Source organism: Camelus bactrianus, chromosome 6 (genome assembly GCF_048773025.1).
Source record: "Camelus bactrianus isolate YW-2024 breed Bactrian camel chromosome 6, ASM4877302v1, whole genome shotgun sequence".
NCBI lineage: Eukaryota > Metazoa > Chordata > Mammalia > Artiodactyla > Camelidae > Camelus > Camelus bactrianus.
Window position 1 is genome coordinate 75,008,913 of NC_133544.1, and position 12,617 is coordinate 75,021,529.

Below are 12,617 nucleotides of genomic sequence, written 5' to 3' on the forward strand. Positions count from 1 at the left end.
ATCTCCACACTGTTTTCCATAGTGGCTGCACCAAACTGCATTCCCACCAGCAGTGTAGGTGGGTTCCCCTTTCTCCACAGCCTCTCCAGCATTTGTCATTTGTGGATTTTTGAATGACGGCCATTCTGACTGGTGTGAGGTGATACCTCATTGTAGTTTTGATTTGCATTTCTCTGATAATTAGTGATATTGAGCATTTTTTCATGTGCTTTTTGATCATTTGTATGTCTTCCTTGGAGAATTGCTTGTTTAGGTCTTCTGCCCATTTTTGGATTGGGTTGTTTATTTTTTTCTTATTGAGTCGTATGAGCTGCTTATATATTCTGGAGATCAAGCCTTTGTCGGTTTCACTTGCAAAAATTTTCTCCCATTCCATAGGTTTTCTTCTTGTTTTACTTCTGGTTTCCTTTGCTGTGCAGAAGCTTGTAAGTTTCATTAGGTCCCATTTGTTTATTCTTCCTTTTATTTCTTCTAGGAGAAAATTTTTGAGATGTATGTCAGATAGTGTTTTGCCTATGTTTTCCTCTAGGAGGTTTATTGTAACTTGTCTTATGTTTAAGTCTCTAATCCATTTTGAGTTGATTTTTGTATATGGTGTAAGGGAGTGTTCTAGCTTCATTGATTTACATGCTGCTGTCCAGTTTTCCCAACACCATTTGCTGAAGAGACTGTCTTTATTCCAATGTATATTCTTGCCTCCTTTGTCGAAGATGAGTTGACCAAAAGTTTGTGGGTTCATTTCTGGGCTCTCTATTCTGTTCCATTGGTCTGTATGTCTGTTTTGGTACCAATACCATGCTGTCTTGATGACTGTAGCTCTATAGTATTGTCTGAAGTCTGGGAGAGTTATTCCTCCAGCCTCTTTCTTTCTCTTCAGTAATGCTTTGGCAATTCTAGGTCTTTGATGGTTCCATATAAATTTTATTATGATTTGTTCTAGTTCTGTGAAATATGTCCTGGGTAATTGGATAGGGATTGCATTAAATCTGTAGATTGCCTTGGGCAGTGTGACCATTTTAACAATATTGATTCTTCCAATCCAAGAGCATGGAATATCTCTCCATTTTTTAAAGTCTTCTTTAATTTCCTTCATCAATGGTTTATAGTTTTCTGTGTATAATTCTTTCACCTCCTTGGTTAGATTTATTCCCAGATATTTTATTACTTTGGGTGCTATTTTAAAGGGGATTGTTTCTTTACTTTCTTCTTCTGTTGATTTATCGTTAGTGTAAAGAAATGCAACTGATTTTTGAACGTTAATTTTGTAACCTGCTACCTTGCTGAATTCTTCAATCAGCTCTAGTAGTTTTTGTGTGGACCTTTTAGGGTTTTCTATATATAGTAACATGTCATCAGCATATAATGACACTTTTACCTCTTCTTTTCCAATTTGGATCCCTTTTATTTCTTTCTCTTGCCTGACTGCTGTGGCTAGGACTTCCAGGACTATGTTGAATAGGAGTGGTGATAGTGGGCATCCTTGTCTTGTCCCAGATTTTAGTGGGAAGCTTTTGAGTTTTTCACCGTTGAGTACTATGCTGGCTGTAGGTTTGTCATATATAGCTTTTATTATGTTGAGATATGTTCCCTCTATACCCACTTTGGCGAGAGTTTTTATCATAAATGGGTGTTGAATTTTATCAAATGCTTTTTCTGCATCGATTGAGATGATCATGTGGTTTTTGTCCTTTCTCTTGTTGATGTGATGTATTACATTGATTGATTTGCGTATGTTGAACCAGCCTTGTGTCCCTGGGATGAACCCCACTTGGTCATGATGTATAATCTTTTTTATGTGTTGTTGGATTCTATTTGCTAAAATTTTGGTAAGGATTTTGGCATCTATGTTTATCAGTGATATTGGCCTATAATTCTCTTTTTTTGTAGTGTCTTTGCCTGGTTTTGGTATCAGGGTGATGGTGGCTTCATAGAATGAGTTTGGGAGTATTCCCTCCTTTTCAATTGTTTGGAAGAGTTTGAGAAGGACTGGTATGAGTTCTTCTTTGTATGTTTGGTAGAATTCCCCGGTGAAGCCGTCCGGTCCTGGACTTTTATTTGTAGGGAGGTTTTTAATTGCTATTTCTATTTCCTTTCTAGTGATTGGATTGTTCAAGTGTTCAGATTCTTCTTGATTTAGCCTTGGTGGACAGTATGTTTCCAGAAACTTGTCCATCTCCTCTAGGTTATCCAGTTTGGTTCCATATAGTTTTTCATAATATTCTCGTATGATATTCTGTATTTCTATTTTGTTTGTTGTAATTTCTCCATTTTCCTTTCTTATTTTGCTAATTTGTGTTCTCTGTTTTTTCTTCTTTGTGAGTTTGGCCAGAGGTTTGTCGATTTTATTTACTTTTTCAAAAAACCAGCTTTTGGTTTGGTTGATTTTTTCTATGGTCTTGTTAATCTCTATTGTATTTAGTTCCTCTCTGATCTTTATTATTTCCTTCCTTCTGCTGCTTTTTGGGGCTTTTTGTTCTTCTTTTTCTAATTCATTCAGGTGGTGGGTTAAATTGTTTATTTGAGATTGTTCTTCTTTTTTGAGGAAGGCCTGTATCGCTATAAACTTCCCTCTTAGCACTGCCTTTGCTGTGTCCCATAGGTTTTGAGTGGTTGTGCTTTCATTATCATTTGTCTCAAGGTATTTTTTAATTTCAGCTTTGATTTCCTCATTGATCCATTGTTTTTTCAATAACATATTGTTTAATCTCCATGCTTTCCTTTTTTTCTCCTTTGTTTCTCTGTTGTTGATTTCCAGTTTCATGGCATTGTGGTCAGTAAAGATGCTTGAGATAATTTCTATCTTCTTAAAATTGTTGAGGTTTCTTTTGTGCCCAAGTACATGATCGATCCTGGAAAATGTTCCATGTGCACTTGAAAAGAATGTATATCCTATTTTTTGGGGGTGTAATGCTCTGAAAATATCCACCAAATCTAGTTTTTCTATTGTAGTATTTAATTTCTCTGTTGCCTTGTTTATTTTCTGTCTGGAAGATCTGTCTAGTGATGTTAATACAGTGTTAAAATCTCCAACTATGATTGTATTCCCATCAATATCCCCCTTTATCTCTGTTAGTAATTCTTGTATGTACTTAGGTGCTCCTATATTGGGTGCATATATATTAACGAGTGTAATATCCTCATCTTGTATCACTCCTTTAATCATTATAAAATGTCCTTCTTTATCTTTCTTTATGGCCTTTGTTTTAAAGTCTATTTTGTCTGAGATCAGTACTGCAACACCTGCTTTTTTGGCTTTTCCATTCGCATGGAATATCCTTTTCCATCCTTTCACTCTCAATCTATATGTTTCCTTCTCCCTAAAGTGGGTCTCTTGTATGCAGCATATTGAAGGTTCTTGCTTTATTATCCAGTCTGCCACTCTATATCTTTTGACTGGAGCATTTAGTCCATTAACATTTACAGTAATTAATGATAGAGGTGTGTTTATTGCCATTTTGAACTTATCTTTGCAGTTGAATTGGTGTATCCTCTTTGTTCCTTTCTTCTTCCTTTTGTGGTTTGGTAATTTTCCTTTGTATTATCATGGATTTTATTTAATTTTTGTGACTCCTTTGTAAATTTTTGGCTTGTGGTTACCCTTTTTTGTAAATCTATTAACCCATTACTATAACTTTTTATTAAACTGATAGTACCATGATCTCAAACCCATCCTACTGTTAAAACAATTTAAAAAAGAAAGAAAAAAATATTCTATATTTCCCTGCCTCCCTCTCCCACTCTCAGTGATTTGTATGTCTTCTTTTATAATTTCATGTTTACTTTATTTGTAATTCATGAGTTATCACCTTTCCAGTTGTGTGTTTCTCATTTCTGTAGCATCCTGCTGCTTTTCTATTTAGAATAGCCCTTTTAATATTTCTTTTAGCATGGGTTTAGTGTTGCTAAACTCCTGCAGCTTTTTTTTTTGTCTGTGAAACTCTTTATTTATCCTTCTATCCTTAAGGATAGCCTTGCTGGATAAAGGATCCTAGGCTGCATCTTTTTTTCATTCAGGGCTTTGAATATATCTTGCCACTCCCTTCTGGCCTGTAGTGTTTGTGTAGAGAAATCAGCTGAGAGCCTTATGGGGGTTCCCTTGTAACTTACTCTTTGCTTTTCTCTTGCTGCCTTTAGAATCATTTCTTTATCCTTGACTCTGGCCATCTTGATTATGATATGTCTTAGTGTGGGTCTATTTGGGTTCTTCCTGTTTGGGACCCTCTGAGCTTCCTGTACTTGGATATCTGATTCCTTCTTTAAGTTTGGGAAGTTTTCAGTCATGATTTCTTCAAAAACCTTTTCAATCCCCTTTGATCTTTCTTCTTCTTCTGGGACCCCTATTATGCGAAGATTGGGACGCTTTATGTTATCCCATAGGTCCCTTATGCTATTTTCATTATTTTTTATTTGCTTATCTTGTAGTTCTTCTGAATGGGTGCTTTCTATTGCCCTGTCTTCTAGATCCCTAATTCGTTCCTCTGCATTATCTAGTCGGCTTTGCACAGCTATTAGATCATTCCTCATCTCTCTCAATGAGTTTACCCATTCTACTTGGCTCTTCTTTATAGCTTCAATTTCATTTTTGACATATTTTATATGTCTAAACACCATCTCTTTTAATTCCTTCAGCAATTTGATCACTCCTTTTTTGAAATCTTGATCTAGTAGGCTATCGATGTCTATTTCGTTGATCTTTCTTTCAGGGGATTTCTCTTGTTCTTTTAATTGGGAAAGGTTTTTCTGCTTCTTCATCTTGCTCATACCTCTTTGGCACTGTGGTTTATGGAGTATCAGTTGTTTATTTTGGTCCTTAAGTATTTTATCTATCTAATGCCTATTTAGGAATAGAACTTAGGAAAAAAAGAAAAAAAAGTAAGAGAGAGAGAGAAAGAATTTTAAAAGAAGGGAGAAAGAGGGTTTGAAAACAGTGTATAATGAGTAATAGAAGAGCGAGTTGAAGCAGAGTATTAATCGGGTTGAGACGTCCTTCTAAAAGCTTTACAAAAAAAGGGGGGGGGAGATGAATAGATGTATTTGAAACCTGTGTCTAATCATTAACAGGACATCAAAACCCAAGAGAAATAGATATGAATTAAGAAGTAAAAATTAAGAGAGTAATAGAAAATAGAACAGGTAAAAACAGATTTAAAAAAAAAAAAGGTGGGGGGGGGTTTGTCGGTGTTCTTCTGGAGTCTGTGTGCTTTTAATGTGAAGTCTTTCTGTCTTCGTCCTGTTTTGGAAGCTCAGCTTGCTGTTTTCAGAGGCCCTCCGTTGGCACCCTCTTCTGTGCTGCTCCCAGCACCTGTCGGCAAGCCGATCGCGCCTCCTCTTAACACGGGGTCAGGTGCAGCTTTCCTCTGCTGTGGGCGGGCGGGTCGCTGCCCCTCCGGATGCCGCAGTCAGATGTTGCAGACTGGCCAGGTAGGAGGGCGGGTCGTGCCCCCTCCCAGCACCTCGGTCAGGGGCTGTGTTCCTGCCCGAAAGGCGGGGGGGCCGCTCTCCCTCTACCTGCGCCGTTGCCGGTAGCTCCGCTGCTCTGTGCGGCTGCGCGCTCCGTCCTGGTCGGCGCTCCGCGGGTGGGTTCGGGGAGACCGAGGGGCAGCCTTGTCCCTGCTCTGAGCCAAAACCCAGCTCCTTGTTTGTCTTTGTGGAGCAAGTTCTCTGAGGGACCAGGATGGAAGGATCCTGTCTGCCCCCGGCTGCAGGCCAGTCTCAGTCTGGCCTTTGAGGCTGCTAAGCCCTTTGGTGCGGATGTGGGTTTCACCCCCGCCCCCGCCTGGGTGCTCAGCGCCGGAGGATATGGCGGCTCTGCCTGAGCCCTGCCTCTCTTCCCCCGAAAACTTTCCGCGGGATTTCAGAGATGGGGGTGTGCACCCTTCCCCCGAGAGCACATCAACCTTGCTGTTTTATGGAGGGCCCAGGTTGTTCTGCCCTGTCCACCCACAGCCACGGCGCGCAGCCCCTTGCGTTCCCCCGGGCCTGCCTCCGTGCAGCCACTTCCGTCCTCCGCCCGGCTTGTGCAGCCTGGCCCTGCCCGCCTCTGCCGGCCCGCGTCTCAGGCTGGGTGTGGGGGGGACGCTCTGTGCCCGTTTAACTTGGTTCTGTCAGTCAAGGGCTGCTCTGTACAGATCCGAGCCTCGGAGGCTCCCCCTCCGTCCCGCTGGCCTCTCAGTTGGAGAGGGGAGACCCAGCGAGCGAGCGCCAGTCCTCCTTTGCCGCTCCCTCCCCGCGGGACCCATCCCGCGCTGCTTTGCCTTTTGTTCTTTCTTTTTTCCTTTTCTCCTACCAGATTTTTGGCATCTTTATCTTTTGAAGAGGGCGATGTTCTCTCAGAGTTCCGCAGGTGCTCTGGTTGGCTGAGTGGGTCTGTAGATGTGGGTCTTGGTGTATTTGTGGGAGAGGGTGACCTGCGAGCGTCCTTCTACTCCGCCATCTTCTCCGTCTTCATCGATAGTTTTACTTTTAAATGAATTTGTTTCCTCAGCCTGAATCTTGGATTCTTTTTTCATTCTAAGAATAAATACTTAACTTTAATGACTCTAAATACTTAGTAAATGTTGAACACCTGCTATTTGCTAGAATTCTACCATACTTCATTAGCAAATATTCTCACTTATCCCCAGATTGATCATGCAGGGCCAAATGGCATTATCCCTGTTTTTCAGGTGAAAACTGAGTCTTCAAGAAATTAGGCCCTAAACTTACACAGTTAATAAGTTATAGAGCCATGATTTGAGCCCTGGTCTAACTCCAGAGCCCATCCTTTTTGTTGTCTTTTATTCACTTGGCTCTGCAACAGAACCACCTTTGGAGCTTTTAATATATACAGATACCTAGGTACCGTCCCCATATTCATATGTCTGAGGTGGTATCTGTAACACTGAAGTGCTGCCAGATTTGAGCACCACGGCTCACTAGTGTTGTGTTCTGTCTCATTAGTCACAGACACTGGATTGTGAACCCCTGTAAGGCAGAAACTGGGAGTGTGAACATTTTTTAAGATTGCAGCCCTGCCACTGAAATAAGAAAATGAGAGTGAAAGGCAAGGATAGTTCTATTTTGGCTCTCAAAGTGCTGATAGAGATGTCCAGGAGGCTTAACCCTAAACTTCCTATCACTTTTTGTAAACATATCAGCCAGGTTCCTGAGAAATGACTACTTTGAATTTTTAAGTCAAGTGAGAGGTATGTCTCATCTCTCTGTCATGAGTTTCAGTTTCCTCATCTGTGAAAGGGGATATCTATCTCAGATAGATTTGAGAGTGACATGAAATTAGTGCCTGGTTCATACTAAATACTCAGAAAATGGGAGCTACTATTATTATAATTAGTACTGTTATTGCCTTCTTTGGAATTACCAGTTTAGTCCCAGCCCTCAGCACCCCAGCCCCATAACTACCTGTTCCTAATGATTTTTTACTCTTCGTTGTCTCTGATATGGCCCCTTCTCTCCTCTTTGACTTCGTTTCTACCACTTTCCCCTCACTCCTTTCTTTGCATTTCCTCAGATATGCTGTGCATGCTCCTGTCTCAAGGTAACTTTGTTTGTACTTGCTGGTCTCTGCCTGCATGTTCTTCCTCCACATTTTATTCACACCTCTGCTCAAATATCTCTTCTTCAAAAATGACTCCCGTGACCGAACTACCTGAAATAGAATCTCCGACTACTATCACGCCTCCCTGTTTTACTTTATGCGTACTCTGACATTTATATTATATCCATACAGACTTTTTTATTTACTTTCTGTTACCTGTCCAGCAATAACTTGGTCTGTTTTGTCTACTGCTGAATCTCCAGCTTTTTAAAACAGTGCTTAACAGAGAGTAGACACAATAAATATTGTCAGATGATGAAATTTCCATGTTGATAGCTCTCTTTTAGAAAAAATACAAAACCCAGTATGATAGTGGTAAGATAAAATCTATGTGCTCTAGTGGCTTTGTATCCTGTATTTTGTCTTTATGGTAAGTAGGTTTTATCACTTATCTTTGGTACTTTTCCTTATTAGTAGCTGTATCAATGATATATATTTTAGCAGCCTAGTTATTAATGATATTATCTGATAGCAGCATGCTATTTTTTGTTGACCTCTGTATTTTCCCCTGGACCTCAGTGGTCCTCAATGGATAGGACCTGGGTAAAATATATCATAAAATATGTCATAACTTTAATATCATACATAATTCTTTTCAGTCTTTTCAGTGTCTATTTCTCCCCTGCTTTTATTGTCTTCGTGCTCACATTTACTTAGTTTCTCTTAATTTGTTTAAGAAGTACTCATAGTCATTGACCCAGTGCTTAGTACTTCCCGGAGGATTTAATATCATGTAGTTACAAGAGTGCTCATCATAAAATTACTTATAATGATAAATTGAAAGCCATATGCGTGTTATAGGTAGGTTTATTAGTTCATCACATTTGTTCTGTCTGTAAAATCTGATATGTAGTCATTAAAAATGAAGATGTTGAGACATATTTATTGACATAAATATATCTATGATTTTTTAATGAAAAAAGCAGGTTACAAGGAAGCAAGCACAATGTAATCTCATTTTTGTGGAGGAAAAATTATTAGAGACTTGTGTGTGTAGTTTTTTTTAAAGTCTGAAGAACTCTATACAAAATTAGAGAGCAAGATTAGCACTCCTAGTTGTCTCCATGTCCACTAGTGTTTTCTAGATCTTCATTTGTTTTGGTACCACTAACTATAACTGTTAATTCTGGTCCCGGAAAGCCTCAATCTTGTGCTAGATATAAATAAATCACCTTTCCTCTTAGTTCAACAAAAAGAAGGCTAGAGGTAAACAAAAGTAAAGTAAAGTAAACGAAAAAGTCAAAGTATAGAAACCAAGGTGTTTACAGAACACACATTACTTTTTTCTAAGTAGTAAAAGTCTATCCACCAACCGGCTTAGCTGATGCAGGTTATGGGGCTCTAAAGTCCTTATGACAATTCTTTACCCAGATCTTTCTAGCCAAACCTATTAAATTGGAAGTTTTGATTCAGTAGTACCATTTAGGAATGTTGTAGAAGAAAATGGAATGGCATAGAAAAATATGTATAAAATATTAAATAAAAAATCAATTTATAAGATATATATGATGAGATCCTAATTTTGTTTAAGGTATATGGTATAATGTACAGAAGAAAAGCAAAACAGATAATCGAATTAGTAGCAGTGGTTATCTTTAACTGGTGGAATTACAATTACAGCTCATTTAAAATTTCTCTGTGCTTTTCTATTTTTCTCAATTTTTATAGAAATGTATTAATTCATGTTAAGCTTATAAGGTCCCATATTACCACAGTTGTATCCTCTTATTCCTTATCCCCGGATTCAGCCAACTGCAGATTGTGTTCTATGTGTACACCCTGTAGTTGTTTGAATCCTTAGATGCAGAGCCCTGGATAAGGAGGGCTGACTAAGGGACTTGAGCATGGGGCTGGGGGTGGGGATGTTCTGGAACCAGTCCCCAGGAATGCTGAGGGGTAACTGTACAGTTTCTTTGACAGACATACCATGTCTTATTGCATTTAGCTTTATTACACTTCACAAATCATGCATTGTTTACAGATTGAAGGTTTGTGGCAACCCTGTGTCAAGCAAATCTACCAGTGCCATTTTCCCTACAGCATTTGCTCACTGCAAGTCTCTGTTTCACATTTTGGTAATTCTTGAGATATTTCAAACCCTCCATCAGCAAAAAGATTATGACTTGCTAAAGGCTCAGATGATGGTTAACATTTTTTAGCAATGAAGTATTCTTAAATTAAGGTATGTACATTGGTTTTTTTAGACATAATACTACTGTACACTTAACAGACTACTGTATAGTGTAAACAACTTTTATATACACTGGGTAACCAAAAAAATTCATGTGACTCGCTTTCTTGTGATATTCACTTTATTACAATGGTCTGGTACCAAACCTACAATATCGAGAGGTATACCTGTATATCAGTTCTAAACTCTTCTGACAGACTCACAGACATAGAAAACAAACTTATGGTTACCAGAGGGTGGAGGGTGGAGGGATAAATTGGGAGTTCAGAATTTGCAGATACTAACTAGTATATATAAAATAGATAAACAATTAGGTTCTACTATATAGCACAGGGAACTATATTCAATATCTTGCAATAACCTATAATGAAAAAGAATATGAGAAGGAATATAGATATTCATATATACGTATATATATATGAAACACTTGTACAGAAATTAACACAACATTGTAAACTGACTATACTTCAATAAAAAATTAATTAAACTCTTCTGGATGTTTCATAAAGGCTCTGTTTAATCCAATTTTCTTCTACCTATCTAAATTTACATAGTTCTACCTCTAAATAGTCACCTTGTTCTTGAGCAGGAGGGATTATTATATAAAACTAATAACATGTATGCTCACTTCTTGTTTAGTAGTGGAGGTCCCCTCTCTTGTCTTCTGATTTATACAGTCAGTGCTGGAGCCAGCTAGGGTTCAACAGTGATCAACAAATTTGTAGCTATGACTTACTTCTCTTTCCAGTATATCTACCAGAGATGCTTAATGTCCTCAGAGTCTGTTAGTAAATTAAAATTGTATTGTAAAACCTGGCAAAGTTCTGCTCTTTCTAAGATGTTAGCTGATTGTTGTTACTTAGCTGTCTTATGTGCAGAGGTGGTTGTTGGGCATCGTAATGGCAATAGAAACAAGGAAATGGGAACACAAACCTCAATTTTCTGTAATTTTTTTAAAATTGAAGTATAGTCAGTTTACAGTGTGTCAGTTTCTGGTGTACAGCATAATGTTTCAAACTTTCTGTAAATTTGAGTAGGTTTCTTTCTTAGAGTGAATTTTAAACTTCTTGGGTCCTTAAGTTTAGAAATTTATGTAATAATAAATGAAATAATGACTGAGATAAATTTTGAAGATTATAAAAATAGCCCAGGTATACTAGTTATGATTGACAAGGCTATAATGTATTAACAGCCCCCAAGTTGTAGTTGCTTATAACAGTAAAGGCTCATTTATTGTTCATGTTACACTCTTAAGCAGGTTGGATGACTGTCTTCACAGCTCTCCTCCGAGCAATATCCCCTTCTACTATTTGATGTCACCATCTTCATATGTAGCCTTCTAAGTTGTGGCAGAAGGGAAGAGAAGTTGTAGGTGATTTGCACAGAAGATTTATTGGCCTACTTGGAGGTGGCATGTGGCATGTTCAGTTTCATTTACATCCTCATGGTCAGAACCCAGTTTTATGACCCCTAACTGTAAGGAAAGCTGATCTTCTTATGTACCCAGGAAAAATATGATGAATTAGGGTCACATAGCATTGTGTCTGCCACACCAACATTTTAAAAGAATAAAATGTGCCAACTAACCGTGTCTTGTATATGGTTCTTTATTTTTTTCTCTTTGTCTGTTCCCCCTCTCTCTAGTTTCCATCTTTGTTCTCTGCCTTTCTGTCAAATTAAGCTGCCCAAGGTTGTAATGTAGTTAGTGGAGTGAGTAAAAAATGATCTCTTTCCCTGTTGCCTTCATTTCTTAAGGGAGAAGAAAATCCCAACTCTAAGTATTACGTCTTTGCTAGTAAAGCCCTTTGTACAAAACTTAAAATTTCCCTCAAAAATAAAATCTCAGCTTGTTGCATCAGTCATATTTAGTTTATATTTAAAATCTGATCAACTTAGAGTAGCATATTCTCATTACTTTACCTAGTTTATAAATGTCAATTTTTATTTATCCTATCTGTATGAAAGGTCTCACTGTATCTGAAGAGATTCATTTATTTATTCATTCATCAAATTTTAGTTGAGCTCCTGTTATATGCCAGGCTCTATTCTAGGTGTTGGGGACATAGTGGTGAATAAGACAGCGTTCCTGTCTTGTGTTCTGGTCGAATTTATTGATCACCAAAATCTGTGATGGATGGTACAGTGTATCAATTAGTAATGATAAATAATTAGTTAATATATCAACTATAAGAATTACAAAATTAGAATAAGCATCATAGGATTAGTGCAGTGTTTATAAATTCATGGTGGTTGGTTTTTAGAAATCATAATATCACTGGGAATAATATGGATCTCTTTTTTCTTTTAGCTTTAAAGAAACCCGTTGTTTCCTTTTCTCAATATGAAAGCCATCAAGCAATCTCCCATCTTCCAACTGGACAACCTCTCTCCCCAAATATGGTTCCAGGTATGAAGTCTCATTCTTAAAATTCCATTTGGAAATCAGCTTCCTAGGAGAGGAGGTTATAGCTCAGTGGTAGAGTGCCTGCTTAGCATGCATAAGGCCCTGGGTTCAGTCCCCAGTACCTCCATTAATAAATAAACAAACCTAATTACCTTCCTCTCAAAAAAATTTTTTTAATTAAAAAAAACTTAAAAGATACATAGTGAATAAAATATGTCATTTAGCAGCACAGTGAAGTAGCATTCATTCTTCTAGTTAATGTTATATATTATCAAGGGACAGATAAAAGCTCAGGGAGAAATAATCATTTAAAAATGCATTTTGTCTAATGGATTATTAAGAGCAGAAGAATTATTTTTTCTTCCACTCTGGACTACATTCTCTTTCATCACTGTCAGTATATATATATTTATCTTCTCCAAACTGTG

The 12,617-nt window shown here is 38.0% G+C and overlaps 1 protein-coding gene across 2 annotated transcripts in view; it reads left to right on the top strand.

Moving 5' to 3' along the window:
* GOLM2 (golgi membrane protein 2) overlaps positions 1–12,617 on the top strand; it is a 92,967-nt gene that overhangs the window by 48,493 nt on the left and 31,857 nt on the right. For both annotated transcript variants that reach the window (XM_074366030.1, XM_074366031.1), the window contains exon 7: positions 12,094–12,192. In XM_074366030.1, the coding sequence (XP_074222131.1) occupies positions 12,094–12,192 (99 nt within the window). The remainder of the gene's footprint in view (positions 1–12,093; positions 12,193–12,617) is intronic.